The 22,529-nt window shown below is 34.6% G+C and overlaps 2 protein-coding genes and 1 pseudogene across 4 annotated transcripts in view; 2 read left to right on the top strand and 1 right to left on the bottom strand.

Moving 5' to 3' along the window:
* The window catches only part of KLHL32 (kelch like family member 32), a 217,667-nt gene extending 210,655 nt beyond the window's left edge, over positions 1 to 7,012 (top strand). For all 3 annotated transcript variants that reach the window (XM_003922918.4, XM_074397683.1, XM_074397684.1), the window contains one exon: positions 1,302 to 7,012. In XM_003922918.4, coding sequence (XP_003922967.1) covers positions 1,302 to 1,463 — 162 coding nt within the window. In that variant the 3' untranslated portion in view covers positions 1,464 to 7,012. The remainder of the gene's footprint in view (positions 1 to 1,301) is intronic.
* The window catches only part of MMS22L (MMS22 like, DNA repair protein), a 141,520-nt gene continuing 124,684 nt past the window's right edge, over positions 5,694 to 22,529 (bottom strand). Inside the window, exons 22-25 of the mRNA XM_039467936.2 lie at positions 20,340 to 20,503; positions 13,671 to 13,767; positions 11,748 to 11,915; positions 5,694 to 8,806 (exon numbers count right to left, since the gene is read on the bottom strand). Coding sequence (XP_039323870.1) covers positions 8,725 to 8,806; positions 11,748 to 11,915; positions 13,671 to 13,767; positions 20,340 to 20,503 — 511 coding nt within the window. The 3' untranslated portion in view covers positions 5,694 to 8,724. The remainder of the gene's footprint in view (positions 8,807 to 11,747; positions 11,916 to 13,670; positions 13,768 to 20,339; positions 20,504 to 22,529) is intronic.
* Positions 19,157 to 19,951, top strand: LOC101039755 (myosin light chain 6B pseudogene; annotated as a pseudogene).

Raw genomic sequence — 22,529 nt, 5'->3', positions numbered from 1 at the left:
ATCTTGAAAGTTTCTCTAGGAAAGTAAATGTATAAGAATAACCAAGAAAATTTTGAAAACAAATGAGGGAGTCTTGTCTTACCTAGTCAAAACAACTGTAAATGTGACACTGAAATAAAATATATCAATTAACAGAACAGATAAAAGGTTTGTATTTAGTATATTAGTTATTTTAAATTAGTAGTGACAAGGTATATTGTTTAATAAAGGAATTAGGACATCTAATCTCCACTTGGTGAGAAAATGGCTGTAATTTTGATCTTCTATTCTAGGACTTAGTAATTTCCTCGTTTGTGAGCATGGATCCCCAAATTTCAAGGGCCTATTTCCTGTAAAATAATACATTCTTGCAGTTATAGGCTTAAGATTTATCCATACAGGTGATAGATGAAGGCATGACAGTGGACTAGATCATTAAAGGAGGATACTAAAAGGCCTGCAATTGAAATATTAAGTAACACCTATGTCCAGGATGCAGATGAAGGAAAGGCGATCCAAGGTGGAATACAATATGACAATGTCAGTGACAAACTTTTATTTTTTAAAACACCAAATCCAAGGGAGGTAAATGTTTGAGACCAGCCTGTGCAAAATGGCGAGAGCCCATCACTACAAAAAATTTACAAATTAGCTAGGCTTGGTGATGTGCACCTGTCCTGGCTATTCAGGAGCGTGAGGCAGGAGGATTGCTTGAACCCAGGAGATCCAGGCTACAGTGAGCACCACTGCACTCCAGCCTAGGTGACAAAGCAAGACCCTGTCTCAAAAACAAAAACAAAACTCCAGCATGAACAGGAAAGAACTGGGAAAAAACTTCCAGAATCAACTGAACGTATTTTGAACTTGCTACTAGGCTGTGTTATATTCCATTACCTGCCAGACACTCAGCTAGATGTCACCAATTTTCACAACAAAGCTGCAAGATCTTGTTTTCTTCATTTCACAGATGAGGATGTTTAAGCCAATATTATGACAGACTACTTACTAACTAGTTTGGGCAAGTTATTTAGCTAGTTATTTAGCTTAAATGATGATAATGCTACTTACTGTGTAATTGTTCTGAAGATTAAATGTGTATAAATACATATGTATGTATATATGTACATCCAGAAACATATTAACATAGTGTAGCATTTAGTAGGAGCTTAATACATATTTCTGGTACCATTCAAGCACAAAAAAGAATTCCTAAGATATGGTGGTGGTGGCATAACTGAATTTAAGTTCAGAATTTCTTTTATGTATACACAGCTTTATTTTGAGCAGTCTTTGATGTACAGGCTTCTCTTCCTCTTTTGTAGGTACTGGATGTAAGCCGAGAAGGCAAAGAAGAAGTATTCTATGGGCCTACTCTCCCTTTTGCTTCCAATGGAATAGCAGCATGCTTCCTTCCAGCTCCATATTTCACATGCCCTAACCTTCAAACTCTTCAAGTGCCTCATCACAGGATTGGCACCATCTGAAAAGCCAATGCTCTCTTAATAACTATCATGAACAGGAGGAAAGACTTAGCCCTGACTGTTGGATACTGGGCATGAAAAGACTCAGTGCTCAGTGCTTCCCTGTCTTGCTTTATAGGTCTTATATTCAGATGTAAGCAAAAAATGAACAATTTTCTAAAATACATTATTGAAAACTCTTGTCACTCTTCTCAGAGTATGTCAACATGCAATATGTGACTTTTATTGTGGTACAGCTTAGTGCCAACTTAAGGTACATTATGTTCCATGGGTCTTTAGAGCATTCTTTGTACATATTTTTCTAATCAGCACTGTCTGAAGACAACATAACACTGTTAGGCAATTTAATTGACTAAATGGCATCAATGATCTTAAAAAATATATATTCTGTACTCAATCCCTTTATTTAAAGCTGGGCTTGAATTTAACATTATGCAGCCCTGCTCAGTAGAGACTCAGCATTATGATATAAATTTTTAAATGCCATATTTTATTCAAGGTGATACGAACAACAGACATACATCAGAACAGCAGTTGAAATATCCACATTTTTCACCTTGGTTACTCTCCCTGGGTCAGAACCTAACTTTACAATGCTTCAGTTTTCCCACCTTTTAAGAAGGATCATTACTGATTTCCATGTTAATTAAAAAAAAAAAAAAAAAAAACATGAGAATTAGGTGAATGTTTTGAAATACTTTGCCCAAGAAAAAGAAAAATTTTACTGAAATTATAAGGTGTTTTACTGTCTTTAGAATGTTGTAATTGAACAGGAATATTTTTAAAGTTTAAAAATTACTAGATAGAACTTGGAAACATGTTATGGAATAAATGATAATGAAAAGCATGTGAAAGAGACACACAATTAGGAAATAGGGAGTTTACCAAAACCAAAGATATCTAAACTTGACTCTCCGATGTCGCATTTAAAATCATTTAGTGAAAAATGACATTTAAAGCTAAAAAATAATTTAGTAGTACTAATTATGGTACCATAAAGTGCTTTGACATAAATTTGAACCTAGAATTGGCAGTTCTAATAAAAGTTTTTCCACTTTGTTAAAGGTTATGTCAATCTTGAGTGCTTGTGGGATTCTTCTCCACCACCAATACATATTTTATTACTATCACTTTTAATAATGCATAAGAATTCTTTTTTAAGCTAGTTTTTTTTGGGTTTGCTTTGTCTATAACAAAAAATAAATGAAACAACTTAATAATCATCACATTTGAAAACAAATTCAACAAGTATAATGCGAGTTTTTCTTTTTCCTAACTTCCTCAGGACCTAGGTCATCTTTATTAAAAGGAAGAATTCACTCTTTTTTCCCTTGGCAGTTTAATCATTCAGCAATCCCTCTCTTAAAAGAAATTGTTATTTTATTCATGTAACCATTTTTTATAATCAAAAGTGAATAAAAAGATCTTTTTGTCTTAAATACAGAATTCACTAACTTCATATATTGTTATATATAAAACATTGAAAAAAAATATATGACCTTTGGTTACTCAGATTCAAGGGGCAGGAAGGAGACTAAGGAGAAGGAAAACAGGTACATTAAAAAGAATAGGAATTTAGTGTAGAAAAAAATCTTAAGAGTATTTGGATAGTTATGAACAGTGAAAATTGATATTGACCATTGATATTTAGAACGAAGACAGCTTCTTTAAATGGTATAAGCCACTTAAACTAAATTTTAAAAATGCCTTACCAAGGCAGGAAAATGGACTCCAGTATTTCAGAAATCTTTTCAACAAGGACTTAAGAATTCAGCCATACTAATTTTTCTACTTGGGACATGAATTTTCTCTCTAGCAGTTTTACCTAATACTATTAAAATCTATTTGTATTCCCAGGCCCTATATTCAATCAATGAAAGGGAAATGCTGTAAAAATAAGCTTACCCAACTAATAATGGAAAGGCAGCCTGAGACTACCCTTGATTATTTCTGTATATATTTTCAACTATTCATATAAAACAAATCAACATGTATTATCAAACCCCTCCTAGGTGATCTTTATATTGTAATATTCAGTAATATTATAGAACTAACCTCAGAATTTTAAAACGTTTACAGGGTTCAGACATACTCTTTACAGCTATACCCGAAAGTAGTACAAAAAAATAACATCCCTTCCCTAAAAATAATAATTAAAAAAACCCCAGATAACTTATAATTAGATTCTTTTATTCAAAGTTATCAATAATAGAAATAAGAATTCTATTAAACTATGTCTGGTCATATAAACCAAATTTCACTAAAACTATTCAAATATATATACATTTACTATTTAAGTAAAGTACCCTATAGTTATTCATCTTCCAATTCCATTTTTACTCTGCAAAATTAAAGGCTAAATTTTATTTGTAATGTAAATTATTATATTAATGTGAACTTTTATAGGAAGGCCATGAGACTTCCAAGCACTTAAATATCAATATTTTACTTTAAAAGAGAAAACAAAACAGTACCACATAGATGATAGCAGATATTCTTGCTGTAGAAGGAAATGCCAGCAAAGATGTGAATTTCTAAAATAATCTTTACAATGCAATAACACATCTTAGATCCTTAATAAAATACGAATTAGGTAATGATTAGGGTATTTTTCATACTTTTTCCTTCATATTTTCTTCACACCTTAACCACATGTACATCACATCTCTTTCAGCTACAATATCTGAAAACCTAACTTTCTATAGTTTTACCACAAAGTACAAAAACATCTGTAATAAGATAGAAATTATTCCTTTACCAGAAGTTATTCCTTCTGGTAACATGACTCATTTTTACTTTGGCCTCCAAATAGTGACTCTGATATAAAAAAAAAGTTCAATAATCAAGGGCACGATGTAAGTTAAATATATACTTTTATTATTATATATAATCTTTATCATATGCAAAAATAACTCATAAATATGTGTATAAAATTAAAATGTCCACACTTTTTCTAAAAGCACAATTCATAAATGCAATAAAAATTGGATCGCCATTGGTACACCAAAAATTTTACTAAGTAGAAACTGGTCAATTATACTCATTTGGTAATTTACAATGCAGGGTATCACAATATCAAAATAAAAATTAAATTTGTGAAGAATATGCTATGCTTCCCAAACCAATTATTTCTAACCAAATAAGGCATATTATTTATATTGGTATACTATACTCTTGCTTGATAAGGCAATATTTTTAACTCTAAGAGGGGTAGGCAAAAGATCAGTTTTTAGAAAATATAAAATTTATATAAAAAGTCTATGGATAAAAAGCAGTGATTTAGTACAGATGATTCAATTTTTGTTAAGGTTTCTATATCTATTTACCTTTTAGACATGGGGAGACATGAGTGCTATGATAACATGTACAGTTTGGGGAAGGCAGATTTCCTAAAGGCTTTTCCCAACTGCAGAAGCTTGTCAAATTTTTATATAACATATAATTTTAACTGTCAACGATTCTGTGAAAGTACATGGTAACAGGTCCATGTAATTCTTTAAAAATAAGGTAGTTTAAGAAATTTGTTGTAAAGCATGGAAGAAAATAATAATGGGTAATGAAAACCCACAAACATCTGACTCACGAATATCTTCTTAAATAGATGCCAAGGTAGAAAAAGTCAAACATGCTTAAGAATAAAACATACTAAGGATAGGTAAAGATATACAAGTTTTAAACTATGAAAATCTTCTAATGCAAATGAATTCAATACTGAATGACTTTTTCACAGAGACAGTCCTCCATGCTTTCTTCCTTGCCATGGAAACGTTCTAATTAAATTGAAATTTAAATCATAAACAAATCCAAATGCCTAATAAAGTCCTTTCATTACTCTGTTCTTCAGTCATCTTTTATATTCCATCTGGCATTTTACAGATCTTATTAGACTGAAATACTCATGTATCCAAATGTATATTTTAATTTTCTTCCTATTTAAGTGTCTTAAATTTCTATAGGAAACAGGTCCTATACAGGTTCTTACAGTTTCCACACTGGAAACTGAATGAAGCTGAGTGTAGGATGAACATGGCAATCAAAGAAAGCTGCTAAAGGAGTCTCTTGTTTAGAAAGAGGTAAGTTTGAGGCCAAAGATGAAATCAGATGGATGGCAGAAAGTCTCCAGACTGAAGGGTTTCAATGTCACCTTATAAACAATGTGTAGTTACTGGAAGTCCTTGAGCAGAAAAGTAACAAGAGGAAAACAGTATTTTAGGAATACACACTTTAAAACAAGCTGTAGGAGAGAAAACCAGAGATAAGGAAATAAGTAGTGCCCAACAGAAAAAACAAAAAAAAAAAAACCCAGTAAAAGCAAGGGATCACAAAAAGAAAAGAAAAAAAAAAAAAAAAAAAAAGGAAGATACCTAAGAGCCTGTAATGTTAATCAACTGAAAGTGGGAGAAGAATGAAGAACCTAAAATGCCTCTGATATTTCAAGGCTAAATAACGGGACAACAGTGTATTCCCTGGGTAGAAAAAGAAAGCAGGAGATAGTCTGAAGTAGGAAGTGACGTGGGTAGCTTGACATGTTGCCTTGAGATTTCAGGAGACTCCAAATACAGAGGTTCAGAGAGAAATTAGCACTAGAAATAGATCTAAGAGATAAAAGCTGGAATTACCAGTTCACCACTAACAGAACGTTGAGACAAAGCAGATGAAGGGTCTGATATTACAATTTGGGACAGGAAAGAAGACCATGAAGGTGTTCTCAAGATACAGTGGTCACTTCTTGGTATCTCTGGGGATTGGTTTCAAGATGCCCTGCACATACCAAAATCTGCATATACTCAAGTCCCACAGTTGGCCCTCAAGTCCCACAGTTGGCCCTGAGGAACCTGCCTATACAAAAAGTTGGTCCTCAATATACTCAGGTTTTGCACCTCACAAATACTGTATTTCAGATCCACATATAAGTAGACCCACACAGTTCAAACTTGTGTTGTTCAAGGGTCAACTGTATATGTAGGAAGGAGAAGTATCACTGTGGAAGTGATGGGAAGATAAAAGAAAATACAATTGTCACATAGAGGACAAAGAACAAGAGAACGGAGAACAAACTCAGATCTGACCAAAAGAGAATGGCTTATATTACACTTGTGGAAGAAGGACCCACAGAATAATGAGGGAAAAGTGGCTATTAAAGAAGCAGGTATAAGGGACTCCACGCTTGAGAATAAAAGACAGGATTGTAGTAATAAATGAAGGATCAGTGAAAATTTTCAAAAAAAAAAAAAAAAAGGAACTGGTCATAATTTTTTTCTTTCTTCAATTAAAAAAAAGTTTTTAAAAATTTTACTTATACATAAATATAAGACATATACACGCATATAGTTACAGACTTTGTTGCTACCATTCTTAAGTGCAGATTTTAGTTATTCTTAGCATCTACAGTTACATGTCCTAATGCATGATTCAGTAGCAGCTTTTCCTATCCCTTAAACGTTTCATATTCTAAGGAGCAAAATTCTCAGAGATATCTTTATCAATCTCCTTTGGAAAATAACACCCCCGCCCACCACACACACACACACACACACACACACACACACACACACACATAAATAACCTCTAAAGGCATCAACTTAAATAGATAAAACTCCTTAGTAACTGTTGAAACTTGCCAAGCCATACATTTTTTTAGTAAGTCACTATCATGATGAAAAGAAATTCAGTGCTATGAAGTCTATTAAGCAGACTTAAGCTTTCATTTATTCCATTTGATGAAGTTAATTTGAGAGAAAAACAGACCATTTGTATGTTAGGAAAACAACAGATACTCCTTTGGATTTCATAGATCACAATTAAGAGAGAACTATTAATTATAGAATGCTGATTAGAATGTATTTCATTTTTAAAGATGCTCCTTGAGCCAGAGAAGGCGTGAAATGTTTTCTTCAAGGAATAGCAGAACCATGATAAAGACTATAATCCCAAGAAGGAAACAAATTACTTCAAAGTTAGCAAACATGATGTACGAAAACAGAAAGTGGGATCATTCACCTGGTACATATCGTTAGAGAAAGATAAAACTGAGAGGCTTTCTTTGCCTTAATTGTACATGAATAATAACTTATATTTGTACATTTCTAAACAGAAATATGGGCCACCAAACATTTTAACATACATTGTCCCACTGATTCTCACAATAACACTGTCATATAGTAAAGGGATTCTTCTTTTCTTCTCCATGAAGAAACTAGACTGAAAAAGGTTAAGTAACTAGCTCAAGATCATAAAGCAAAGCTGAGTTTGAGAACCATTTGGGTCCCCAAAACTTGGACTGGAGTTCCTTCAACCAAATAATGCTGACCATGAAAAGGAGTCAAGGACAAGATCCAACTGGTAAAACAAACAATCTGGATGAGGTAAGAGTTCCAAAGCTGAGAAACAATAGTTGTTAAAGGAAACTAAACAGGTTTCTTGGATAAAATGCTAAGTTATAAGAAGCTCTGGTTAAAGAGCAGGAAGACGTTATCAACTGACTTCTCAGACCACTAGTATTATTAATTTTCTAGAATATTTTTATTTATTCTCTTTTCTTAAAGTCTCTTGTATTTCCTCTTCCTGATATGATTTTTAAATGACAACTCTAAAAGAAAGGATGAATAAAGAAAAACTGGCAACTCCTGGAACCTAAATATAAGCACTGTTGGGATGTTCGGGGCTATCAGCTTCCTTTAGCCAGATTCAGTCTCATTCCTAACAAAGTTAAGTATGCTTTGTAAGGGTTTTATTTATTATCTTGCCTCACACATTTAAAAAGAAAAACAAATAAACAGTCTCATTTCCCAACACCTTTCCCTCACTAAAAAAACACAGTATAGGATAGCCAGGTACTTTGAAAAAGCATCGTATTAAAACATAACTGTTATTTTAAAAATAAAAAATAAACATGACAAATCAGTCACAAGGCAGGAAGGCAGGAGGTCATATTACAGCAAAAGGTCCATGAATGAAGTATCTGCTTAATACTCATATACATACACAGAAACACTCCTAGTTAGAAAAAGTTTCTTTAATTTAGTTTAACTAAAATCTCATTAAGGTAGAATGCACTTTTGCAAAGTTCCAAGAATCCTATTACACAGTTGCTAATTAACCTTTAGTTTCTTATTTATATCCTTTTTACTTACAGATGTAAAAGGAAAAAATCCTAGAATTATTTTAAACAGAACATTATACAATTAATTAAAGGTGGAATTGGAGTGGTACAATGTGGCTGTAGATACTGATAAGCAATAGACAGGATGAATCATAAAATATATTAAGTATTACCATTTTCCAGTCTCTGCATTGCATCTTGTCCCACCTGTCCCAGGTGAGACAAAAGTTTGCTATAGGCTTCCCTGTTTAAAAAAAAAAAAAGAAAATATATTTATTATCATTTCCATTATTTTTCCTTTAAGTGTTTCCAAATTAAGTCTGTCCATCCATCACTCATCCATCCATCCACCCACCCATCCATCCATCCATCCATCCATCCATCCATCCATCCATCCATCCATCCAGCAGGCTTAGCAAAACACTTCTTTAAAAAGTAATGCTTTCTATCTGTTGTGAGTGAGCAAACCTAGATGTTAAGATGTATTCAGTTTAAGTATAATTTTTATATACAAAATGTTTGCTAAAAATGACATGTAAAAGTTCATTACCTTCTGAAATATAATGCTCATAGGTAATGAAATATGTTCATAGAATATTATTTAAGGGCAATGATGGTATGATTACAATGGGAAGACTTGTATCACAAGCATAAGTATTAAAACAAAAATTCTAAAATCATACAGACCTGTGTAGCAATTTCAGTATATATCCCATTTTCTTCTTTTAACTTCTTATAAGTAAAAAAATTTGAAAATTAAATAGTTTCTCCTACATTCTCTAGCACTTCCCTGCATTTAGGAGGTATTTTAGATGATTTATTGTACCTAGCAGTTATCTCACTGGTCTAAATACCTGATCTATTAAAAATCTTTAAAACCAACCTTCTTATGGGCTTGCACGATCACAGAAGGTAGTAGGCCAGCAGAACATTTGTTTTAACAACATACAACATTAGGGTGGTCCACACAAAGCCTCCAGTTTTTTCACTCACACTTGCAGAGAAGCCAGATGTGAGACATGTCTGTGCACAAGCTTGTTTTGTGACATGACAATAAATGCCATTTCTTCAAGCTACAATCTGAAGTGATTCAACTGCCTCTCTCTAGAAAACTGTAGGCTAGCCAAGTCAGTATGCAGAAGAAAGGAGATACTCTATTCTGGCATACAAACGCTTTACAAGGATGATCTCTCCAGTCCCCTGCCACTCCCTACCTTTATTTTTTGGGTTTTCATTTACTGTACTAAAAAAATGGATTCCACTACTTAGCTAAAGGTATAATCAACATTGTTATGTCTCTAAGAAAGATCTCATATATGACATTGTTGGATAAAATTGGAATATGCATATTGATTAGACTGCGTATTTGCAGAGATACACATATACGCAGACACACATGCATACCATGCATTAACATTTTGGTCAATGACGGGTCCTATTATGATTATAATGGTACTGAAAAATTCCTAAGGCCTAGTGATGTTGTAGCCATTGTAATGTCTTAGTGTAATGCTTTATTCATTACATGTGTTTGTGGTGATGCAGGTGTAAACAAACCTAACGTACTGTCAGTCATATAAAAGTCAAGCACACACAATTATACTTGATAATAAGAAGCAATCATGATACTGGTTTATGTATTTACTATACTTTAGTTTTTATTGTTATTTTAGAGTGTACTCCTCTTACAAAAATAACCAAAAACATCCTCAGGCAGGTGCTTCAGGAGATATTCCAGAAGAAGCCTTCCTTATCATAGGAGATGACAGCTCCCTATGGGTTACTGTCCCTGAAGACCTTCCAGTGGAATAAGATGTAGAGGTGGAAGAGAGTGATGTTGATCATCCTGACCCTGTGTAGGCTCAGGCTAACGTGGGTGTGTCTTCATTATTTGCAAAAAAGTTTAAAAATAAAAAATAATTTAAAAATAAAAAAAGCTTATTCAAGAATACAAAGAAAGAAAATCTTTTTGTACAGCTATACAATGTGTGTGTTAAGCTAAGTGTTTTTACAAAAGAGTAAAGTTTAAAAGAGAAAAAGTTTAAAAGGTAAAGTTATAGTAAGCTAAGGTTAATGTATTATTAAAAAATTAAAAATTTTAAAAATAAATTTAATGTACCATGTTTACAAAGTGTACTACAATAGTGTATAGTAACGGCTTAGGCTTTTACACTTACTCCCTGACTCACCCAGAGCAACTACCAGTCCTGCAAGCTCCATTCACAGTTAAGTGCCCTATATAGGTGTACCATTTTAAAATCTTTTCTACCATATTCATTACTATTCCTTTTTTATGTTTTCATATGTTTATACACACAAATACTTACCATCATGTTATAATTGTCTGCAGTATTCAGTACAGTAACATGTTATACAAGTTTGTAGCCTAGGAGCAAGAGTCCACACTACATTGGCTAGGTGTGTGAGAGGCTGTTCTATCTAGGTTTGTGTAAACATACTCTAGTTGATGTTCACACAATGATGAAATCGCTTAACTACACATTTTTGAGAACTGATCCCTGTCATTAAGCAACACATAACTGTATTTGAATTTTTTAACAATCTTTAGGACATAAAAATTCTAGTGTGAGTACTGACTACTCTAAAAGGATTTCTTTAAGAAATAAATATAGGCTTATTCCCACAATGTTGGTCTAAATAGTTCAGCATTATTTTCAGTTGAGTTACGAGCCTATATAAAAAAGTCTTATTTCCTATTTTTGACCAAAACCCATATTGTCTAACTGGGTCACTTATTCACCAGACACACATGATACAGGTGACTAACTAAATCAAGCATCCCTCAAAGGGTTATGATTTGTCAGCATAAATTTTATAAAAAAACAAGACACTCAAGGATATTAAGTCCACTTCCCAATGAGGAACAATGAAATGTGTTTTGAGCAACAGCAGCAGAGCTGAAATATATAGCTTTCTAAAGTGATCACTTTGAAAGGAAAAATATGCAAATGTATGTATTGATTCTGCTAAGTTTGTTGATAAGCCATGCTACTTCTATTCACACTTTGTAAAACTGATTTAACAATCATAGTACTGAAACATTTTTCATCTCAAAAGAACACACTAAAATTTAGGGTAATTAGAAAATAAATCATTCTATAAAATGAAATATAGATTTTATAATCACTGCCCCCCTCCAAATGTAATTAAATTATCAAACCTACCTTTGTGCTATATTCCTGCCAAGGCCCCATTTCTGCTCTGAATCCTTCAGAGATTGAGTGAGGGTAGAAATCAAGTGGATGACAACCTGTTGGTCCAATGTTGCTACTGTTTCTAAAATGCTGTAAACCTGATAATAGTATCTCGTATCATAATCCTGGATAAACTGCCTGAAAGCAAAACAGGTTTATTTAGGATTACTCCTGCAGCAATTCCTTGTGCTGGTATCTACGTGGCAATCAACTATAAACTGAACATAACAATGATCATTTCATATAAGATTACTGTAAGAATCTAGATGCAATATGAAAACTACTTAAAACACTTTAAAATGAAGAAGTGAAGTGGTTTATTTCAGTTGAGCCATGACCAGAGTGAAAGCTTTGTGGGGAAGAGCGGAGAAGGGAAGAGCTGGAAGCTTGGGAGAAAGAAGAAGGGGTAAAAATCTAATCCTAGGAACTGTTCTTGCTATATTCTACATGTTGAAATCTGGGTAGAAAGGATATGGGAGACAGTAAGACAAAAAGTCAGATATCCTATTTACGTTTTCGTTCTTTGTAGCTCTATATAAATAAAACAATATTTTTATGAGGAAAGCAAGTTATTCCTAATATATTTTTATGTTCCTTAACTAAAGACTTTAGACCCATAGAAGGTATTTGTAAATTAAAATTCCTTGTTTTAGCTCTAAAACCTCTACCCTCCACTACCAATCAACAAAATAAAAGCCACATAGCTTAGTAAATTGTAGATAACATTCAATCTTTGATCATATAAAATCCTTTTTCCCCTCCCAGGGCTTCACAGTTTTCGCAAATCCACTGTTATTGAGTGATCACAATTTAAATAAACTATAAACACTTGACCAGGACCAATTATGTGATGAGAAAAACGGAGGTATCAAAGATCCAACACAGAATGAAGGAAATGAACCCAAGTTATTTATCACGGTAGTGGTAAGGCAGAAATAGGAATAATAAAGGTGAACTGGTAGAAATCTTCAGAAAGATATACAAAAACATACTGCCCTAATAGCACAAGACTCTAAAGGGGCAAGACAGGGAAGAAAAATAAAATATTCCTCAAGTTGCACTGTTATTGTTATGAACAACAGATCTACTCCTATAAAGTCCACACTTCACAAATTAAACATAATGGAGCTTTCTGGAGCCACAGTTAGTATCTTAAAGCAAGTCAGAAAAGCAGTGACACGTACTTCTACACGTTTGTGAGGAACATGTTTAGCAAGCTCTGAAGGCCTGTGTACCTGTCATCATGACTCACATTTCCCACCTTAACCTCTCAAATCCAGTCTTAGGACCACGTAATGCATTTCAGCCAATGATAGATAGCACATACAATGGTGTTTCAGTATAATAAGATTAAAATACAGCATTTTTACTGTACCTTTTCTGTGTCTGGATACATTCAGATACACAAATACTTACCACTGTGTTATAACTTGTCTATGGTATTCAGTGCAGTGACATGTTACACTGATTCGCAGCCTAGGACCATTAGGCCATACCATATAGCCTAGGTGCAGAGTGGGTTATAGCAACTAGGTTTGTATAAGTACACATAAGTACACTCTATTTGATGGTCACACAGTGATGAAACTGGCTGATTATACATTTCTCAGAACGTATCCCTATTGTTAAGTGACATATGACTGTTCATGCAAGAGTCTTTCTTACTAAATTCACAAGTAATTTTAAGTCCCCTCAGTTATCTTTTTCATGGGCACTTTTATTTCTCAATAAAACATCACAATGTAACAAAACTACTGCCAAAAGTACAATAATTGAAATACTATAAACAAGTAGTAACACATTATGTTTTGGATAATTAGTTATTTAAAAAACATGTTGGCTGTCAAATGGCTGGCAATAGTCTCCTTGCCAGCTGGCATATTTTCCAGTTACCTAAACACAGAAGTCAGCTGGGCGGAAGGTTCTTCTTCTGACCCCACTTGGCAGGCTTTTACCATGTATTGCAGGTTCTCTGTGGCCAGCCTTTTAACTAGAAGGAAAAATTATAGCATTACGCACTGTGTCTGAATTGACCATCTGGATCCTCATTTTTATGAACACTCTTGATTTAGAAAAATATGTTGTTTTCTTACAGTATATACATACTTTTACTATTTTTCGAAATGAAATAGTTCTGAGTTTTTGTTTTATTTTAAAGTATACCTATCTTCCATTTTAAGAAAATATAAAAGTTTAAAAGTATACTTTTTAGTCTGAATTAATACATGTGAAGATGTATTTTTCTCTTAGAAAGGTGCCCATATTCAAAAACATTACACCATCCTAATCCTGTTACATACTGACAAAAGAAAGCCTTTAAAAATTCAGCTGGTTTATAGACAGGCAGATTGACTTTTTAAAAATTCATAAGCATATTCCTCCTACCCCCTTACAAACATATAAGTAGCAAACTAAATACCATGAACAATTTATTTTCACTTAAAATTAGCCAAATATGTATGCAAAAATGCTGTTTGTGATATCTTCCTTTCAAAGGATTACAAAAGTATAAAAAGCTTACATTCTTTAAATATTTAACCAATTCCTTTAAAATTGTGTACTTATACACAAAAATAATGCAAAAACACCAAGAAAGGATGTAGAAAACCCAGTATGTTCTGAATGCTACTAAATTCTTATGTTTTTTGACACATTAAATTTAAGATTAAAAAGTGCTTTTTCCAAGAATAAGAAAATTTTCAGAAACTGTAACCCATTATAGCAGGAGCACAAAATATATGATGAACATGCACTTAATTAATATTAGGTTAGCAGACAATGTTTTACATGGGATGAGACTAGTGGCTAAGGAACATAGTTTCCTTGCCTTTTACTTAAAAACTTTTTACAACTTTTTAAAACAACTTCTTATATTAGATGCAGTTTATTCTTTCTTTAACTGATTGCAGTTTATTCTTTCTTTAACTGACCTATTTTTAAAAAATAGTTTTTTTTTGTTTTTTTTTTAAGATAGGGTCTTGCTCTGTCACCCAGTCTAGAGAAGTGGTATGATGATAACTCACTTTGACTTCCATCTCCTGGGCTCAAGTATTTCTCCCACCTTAGCCTCTCAAGTAGCTAGGACTACAGGTGCATGCCACCATACCTAGGTAATTTTTTAAAAAAACTTTTTGTAGAGATGGACTTCTTGCTATGTTGCCCAGGCTGGTCTTGAACTCCTAGTCTCAAGTGATCCTCCCACTTTGGCCTCCCAAAGCATTGGGATTACATGTATGAGCCGCCACGCCTGGCCTTTTTATTTTTTAAAAGAGCTTTATTGTCATATAAATCACATATTATACAATTTACCCATTTAAAGCATACTGTTGGATGGTTTTTAGTATATTCAGAGTTGTACAACCATCATCACAGTCAATTTTAGAACATTTTCAATATCTTGAAAGGAAACTGCATACTCCTTAGCTATCCTCTGATTCCTTCTAAGCAATCAATAACCTACTTTCTGTCTCTAAAGACATGCTTGACCACTTGAGGAACTACCAGACTATTATCTGAGGTGGTAACACCATTTTACATTCCCAACAGCAGTAAATGAGAGTTCCAATTTCTCCACATCTTCCCCAGTCTTTTTTATTACCTGACTTTCTCATTATAGCCAACCTTGTGGGCATGAAGTGGTATCTCAGTGTAGTTTCAATTTGCATTTCTCTGGTGACTAACGATGTTGAACACCTTTTCTGGTGCTTATTGGCAATTTGTTTATTATCTTTGTAGAAATGTCTATTCAGATTCATTGCCAATTGTAAAATTCAGTTATTGGTCCACTTATTCATAAGAGTTCTTTATATATGATATTACAGATGCACACTCCTTATCATCACATATAATTTACAAGTATTTTTTTTTCCCATTTTGTGGTTGTCTTCACTTTCTTAATAGTGTCCTGTGAAACACAGAAGCTCCTAATTCTGATGAAGTCCAGTTTATCTCTTTCTTCTTTTGGGGTTCATGCTTTTAATGTCATAGCTAAGAATTCATTGCCAAATTCAAGGTCATGAAAATTTACTCCTATATTTTCTTCTATGACTTTTACAATTTTAGCTCTGACATTTAGGTCTATGACTCATTTTAAGTTAGTTTTCGTATGTGGTACGAAATAAGGGTCCAACTTCATTCTTTTGCATGTGGCTGTTTGACCTAGCACAACTTGTTGAAAAGACTTCTCCCATTAAACTGTCTTGGCACTCATCAACAAACAAACAAACAAAATCCCAGTTGACCATAAACATATGGGTTTACTTCTGAACTCTCAATTCTGTTCTATTGACCTATATGTCTATCTTTATGCCAGTATCACAGTGTCTTGATTACTGTTGCTTTGTAATGAAACTGGGAAGTAACTTTCCTCTTCTTTTTTCAAGATTGATTTGGCTATTCTGGGTCCCCTGCAATTCCACATAAATTGGTAATTCTTATGGAGCTATCAGTATAGTCACTTAAGCTTTCCTGGGGTTGCTGTTTGCATAACTCTCTTTTCCCATCTCTTTACATTCAATCTACTTATATCTGTAAATCTACAGTGTTTCCTGTAAACACCAGATAGGTACCTCTTGCTTTTTTAAAAAACCCATTCTGATCATCTCTGCCTTTTGATTGGAACTGGTTGATCCTTTCACACAGTATTATCATTGATATAGCTTGATTTACATCTGCAATTTTATTTTTTGTTTTCTTAATATCTCAGGTGTTTGTTTCTTTACTGCTTTCTTATTGCATTAAATGAACATTTCTTAATGTAGCCTTTTAATTTTTTAATGATTTTTAATTATTTTTGAACTATTTCCTGTGTGGTCACTCTAAGCTAATCATATACACCTTAACTTACCAGAGCTTCAAAATCATACTAATTCTAGTGAGATATAGAAACATAAATCCTCTAGACTATATAGCTCTATTTCTTTCTCTCCCTTTTTGTGGTATTGTTATACTTTTTATATCTACACGTTAAAATCCAAAAATTCACTGTTGTAATTTTTATTTATATAAATTTATGTCTTTCAAAGAAGTTAAGAAAACAAAGGAGAGCAAGTATATATCTTAACTTCTGCTTTATAGGTCCAGCATTCCTAATCCAAAGGTCCAAAATTCCAAGTACTTTAAAATCTAAAAGTATTAGAGCACTGACATAATGCTGTAATTGGAAAATTCCACACTTGACTTCATGTGACAGGCTGCATATGCTATTTATAAATATTGTATAAAATTATCTTCAGGCTACATGTTTAAGGTGTATATAAAACATAAATAAATTTCATCTTTAAAAAATAAAAAATAACACACACACACACACACACACACACACTTTCATCTTTAGACGTGAGTCCTGCCACTAAGATACCTCATAATATGTGCAAATATTCCAAAATCCAAAGGAATCTGAAATACAAAACACTTATGTTCCCAAGCATTTTGGATAAATTAAACCGATCCTGTATTAATCTTATTTATCATTTCCGGTTTTTTTTTTTTTTTTTTTCCATTATTCCTGAGTATTTGAGTTACCATCTGGAGTCCTTTCCTTAGGCTAATACTGTTTTGCTCTCACCACCTCCTCTGTATTGTTATTGGTAAAATACTATATATGTTATAAGCCCAACAATATTATTTTATACAAATGCTTTTTAAAACCCAGTTGAGAGTTAAATAAGGTGAAGAAATGTACATTTATACTGTCTTACTAATTACATGATAACCTGTACTAGAGTTCTTTTGTGTGTATGTGGATTCAAATTACTGCCTGGGGTCAGTTTCAGTCTGAAACATTTCCTTTAGCATCTTTTTTAAAAGTGGGTCTGTTAGCAATAAATTCTCTCAGTTTTATTTGAGAAAGTCTATTTCATCCTCAGTTTTGAAAGGTAGCTTTGCTGAAAAAAGATGATTCTTGGTTGACAGGTTCCTCTCCACCCTTCTGTTTTAATTTCTCTGAATGTTCTCCTGCTGTCTCTGGCCCTGACTGTTTCCTCTGAGAAGTCAGCTATTAATCTTACTAGGGTTTACTGGTAGAGGATGAGTCATTTTTCTCGGGCTACTTTCAAGATTTTCTCTTTGCCTTTAGCTTTTGGCGTCTTCACTATGATATTTCTGTTTGTGGATCTTTTTGCATTTACCTTACCTGGAGTTAGCTGAACTTCTTGAATGTATAGGTTAATATTCTAGAATAAACTTAAAAAATTTATAGACACTATATTTTCAAATATTTTTTTCTGCTTTCTCTCTTCTGGTTCACCTGTTATATATATGATGTACTTAATGGTGTTTCACATTTCTCAACAGCTCTGTTTATTTTCTTTATATTTTTTCCCTCTGTGCTTTAGATTGTATGATCTATATCAGGCGTCCCCAAACTTTTTACACAGGGGGCCAGTTCACTGTCCCTCAGATTGCTGGAAGGCCGCCACATACTGTGCTCCTCTCACTGACCACCAATGAAAGAGGTGCCCCTTCCTGAAGTGCGGCGGGGGGCCGGATAAATGGCCTCAGGGGGCCACATGCGTAGTTTGGGGATGCCTGATCTATACTATCTTCAAGTCTGCTAATTCTTTCTTCTGCCAGTTCTAACCTACCAAAAAGCCCCTCTAGTAAACTCAGCTATTGAACATTAACTCCAAAATTTCCAATTGGTTCTTTTCAAATAATTTCTTTCTCTATTGCTACCATACTTTCCTTTTAGTCATTTATCACACATTTCTTTAGTTCTATGAATATAATTATAATAGTTACTTGGAAGTCTTTGTCTGTTAAAGATAATATCTGACAGATCTTACTGGCAGTTTCTGTTGCCTGCTTTTCTTCTCAGCATATGGAATATACGTCTCTGTTTCTTTGCACATTCTGTAATATTTTTGATTAAAATTGGGCTTTTAAAAAAATGAACTCTACTCCTCCTCCTGCCCTCTCCTGCCTGAGACGCTGCTGTTGAGGTGGTATAACCCTGGGTATGCCTACCATCTCCAAGTGAAGACAATGGTTTTGGTAGGACTCTCTTTGACTGCCCTGTTTCCCTGATTACACTAAGCTCTTAAGCTCTGTTAATTAATTTCTAGGTGACTGTTGTAATGTTTTTAATAATACCTTGGGGCATAAATTGTTTTAAGGACTAATCTAATAAAATTCAGGTTCCTTTGAGGTCAGTGTTTGAGATTTGCTCTGACCAAAGAGCTCTATACCAAAGTGCTGGGATTACAGGTGTGAGCCATTATGCCAGACCAATAAATGTTATTTTAAAGCAATCACTGGAAGTAAGGCTGTTAAGAATGAAAACAAAAGGAGTAGAATCAAAAGATCCCTAAAGGTTTGCCCCCAATATCAGTTTAGATATTCCAGCAAAAACCTAAGTAAAAAAAAAGTACAGCCCCCCCACCCAACCCCAGACCCGGACCCCACAGGAGATGTGTGCCCCCATCTGCACACTGTCCTTTGGCCACCGGACATCATGCCTCCCAAGAAGGATGTTCCCGTGAAGAAACCAGCAGGGCCCTCCATCTCCAAACCTGCTAGTAAGCCAGTAGCAGCAGGGGTTCCTCCAGCCAAACCTAAAGCTGAGCCAGCTGTCCGTCAGGCCCCTCAGAAAACCCAGGAGCCTCCAGTCAATCTCTCCAAAGTGGTGATCGAGTTTAACAAGGACCAACTGGAGGAGTTCAAGAAGGCCTCTAAGCTGTTCGACCGGGGATGGCAAGATCCTGTACAGCCAGTGTGGGGACCTGATAAGGGCCCTGGGCCAGAACCCCACCAACACTGAGGTGCTCAAGATCCTGGGAAACCCCAAGAGTGATGAGCTGAAGTCCTGGCTTGTAGACTTTGAGATTTTCCTGCCCATGCTCCAGGCAGTGGCCAAGAACCAGGACCAAGGCACATATGAGGACTACTTGGAAGGGCTTTGTGTGTTTGACAAGGAGGGGAACGGCAAAGTCATGGGAGCAGAGCTCAGACATGTCTTCACCACCCTCGGAGAGAAGATGACTGAGAAGGAGGTGGAGACTGTTCTGGCAGGACAGGGGGACAGCAACGGCTGCATCAACCACGAGGCCTTCCTGAAACACATCCTAAGCATCTGAGTGCTGCAGATCAGTGGTGACCGAACACTGGGCCGCCACAGGCAGAAGCATGTTCCATCCACCAGGAAGCCACCTATTGTTTCAAAATAAAGACTCAGTTCCTCCCTTGGAAAAAAAAAAACAGTATGATGACCTCTCATTACTTGATATTTAACAAATTGCCTTTAATACTGAAGTCAGATTGAACAACCATTATTTGAGAGATTAACAAATCTAACCAAAGGAAGTAGCCTTTAAATAATCTCTTTGCCTCAAGGTGGGGAAAAAAAGCCAAAACTAAAATAGACCACAACATCTCAGTTTTTAACCATTTTATCATACCTAACCTGAGCTACAGGCTGGAGTTTATTCTTTAACCATGATCCGTATCAAGGGAAATAAAAGAACCATCCATTTTGTAACTATCCATTTAATTGATGGGAAACAGTAGTTTCATAACTTGTGAACAGAAAATGGTTACAAAAATAAGTTTATAAAACAAACTAACCTTGTGGTTCATTGACTAACACCAAGCATTTTAAAACGCCAGGGAGGAGTACTTCAACTTCACAAACATCTGTGTTAGTTTCCTTGAAGAGTTGGAGAATGAAGGCCAGAATGGATGCTAAGCGAGGAGGAGGTGAGGACCCCTTATACTCAAGGTAGGATTTCCTGAAAAGAAGCAAAATTTTGTTTCTTCTCTGTTTAAAGCTTCAATAGAGCAAAACCAAATGGCATATACTTTGAAGATACTGGTAAAATTTATCCCCCAAATTAAAACAATGCCATTTTTAAAAAGTATGTATATATTCATGCTATCTTCAAACATAATTTTTTAGAAGCAGTGGCTGACTGTATATCCTTTTGATATGTTCTCAGGGCCAAAGAACAATACAGTCCCAAATTAAATTTAAAGTAACCTTCTTTTAAAATGTACTCAAAATCCAAATGAAAGTCGAATCGTTAATTTGTGGGATGCTTTTCCTTCTAATACAAGTCTGATCTCCTCTATTTGGTCCTCAATGCCGCAATATTTTCTCTAATGTCTAATTTGTATAAAGAAATCTCTCTTCACATCTATTTATTTAGGGACTTGGGAGGGGTCTTATTTATCCAAAGAAACAAGAGGACTGTCCTAGGAATTAGATAGGACATTCAAGCTTTATCTCCTTTCTTTCTCCAATAAGTTAAAGCAGGCGTCCCCAAACTACAGCCCGAAGGCCGCATGCGGCCCCCTGAGGCCATTTATCCGGCCCCCCGCCACACTTCAGGAATGGGCACCTCTTTCATTGGTGGTCAGTAAGAGGAGCACAGTATGTGGCGGCCCTCCAGCAGTCTGAGGGACAGTGAACTGACCCCCTGTGTAAAAAGTTTGGGGGTGCCTGAGTTAAAGGATCAGAGAACTAATTTAGGGTTTAGTATTATCTCTCAAGACAAGAAAAATTTTAGTACTAGAACTCAGGAGAGATCACAAGGTTAATACTTTGTCTGACTCATCTTTGTATATTCTCACCTCTTAGAACAGGTCCAGGCTCATAACAAGTGTTGAGTACACATTTATTAAGTGAATAAAGAAAAGTTGGAATAGCTTAGTTACAAAAAATGTCTAGACAATACCAAAATTGGTCAAACATAGCTAAATATAAACTAGATATCCATATATATATTTGCAAGGTAATAATGATTTACCATAATAAGGAACAGAAACCACTAAGTATTATAAACTTAAGGACAGGGACTATGTCTTAGTAATTATTGCTACTCTCTATAGTGACTTCCAACAAATACTGCATATTAGAAAATTCATTCTTTAAGGTTTGTCTAAGTTTACTGGTGAATTCCTAATACCTAGAACAAACATGTATTGGGCACCTGTGGAATGCCAGGTACACGTCTAAGAACAAGAATATAAAATTGAGTAAAATAGGGTCACTGAAACCAAGAGGCCCACCATTGAGTGGAGAAGTTAAATGAGAAAAAGAAAAAGACATTTATAATATAGTATAATGGTGCTTTTGACAAAGATAAGCACAGAATTCTCTGGAATTCAGAGAAAAGAGTCCTAACTCAGATGAGGGAGTGCAGGAATAGGGAACAATGGCAGGAAGAGAGAGAGAGAGAGAGGGACGGAGGGAGGGGGAGAGAGAGAGAGAGAGAGAGAGAGAGAGAGAGAGAGAATAAATACATAAAGGTTACATTTTAAGGCTTCAACTATAAACCACGAGAAAAACATTTTTACTATATGTTAAAAGAAAATAGGAAAAACAACTAATCCTGGGATCTTAAACACTGAGGTTTTAAACAGTTTTACAGATTCAATTTCACTTCAGCATTTGTCATTTAGTTTGCACTAAAATTACTTATGCAATATCTCAAACACTGTGGTAGGTTACTACAGTCTTGTTGGAAATTCAGATACAAGTAAGGCAAAACTGACATGATTCTGCAAATTGAGCTGTACAGGGCATATGATTTCAAAAAAGGAAAGAAACGTATATGGTACACACTGACATATCAGGTGTAGGTTTTATAAAGGATAGGTGGGATTTAGCCCAGAAGGATGACATTTTAATGGAGAAAATGGTTTGAATAAAGCCATGACATAGGGAGGTATGAAGCACTTTGGTGGGGCAATACCAGTCTTATTAGCAGTTACATGACACCCTATGTAATACATTTGGAAATGTTAAGTGATGGA

The sequence above is a fragment of the Saimiri boliviensis genome, chromosome 4 (genome assembly GCF_048565385.1).
Source record: "Saimiri boliviensis isolate mSaiBol1 chromosome 4, mSaiBol1.pri, whole genome shotgun sequence".
NCBI classification, from domain to species: domain Eukaryota; kingdom Metazoa; phylum Chordata; class Mammalia; order Primates; family Cebidae; genus Saimiri; species Saimiri boliviensis.
Note: the sequence above shows the minus strand (reverse complement) of the source record. Positions and strands in the feature narration are given on the sequence as shown.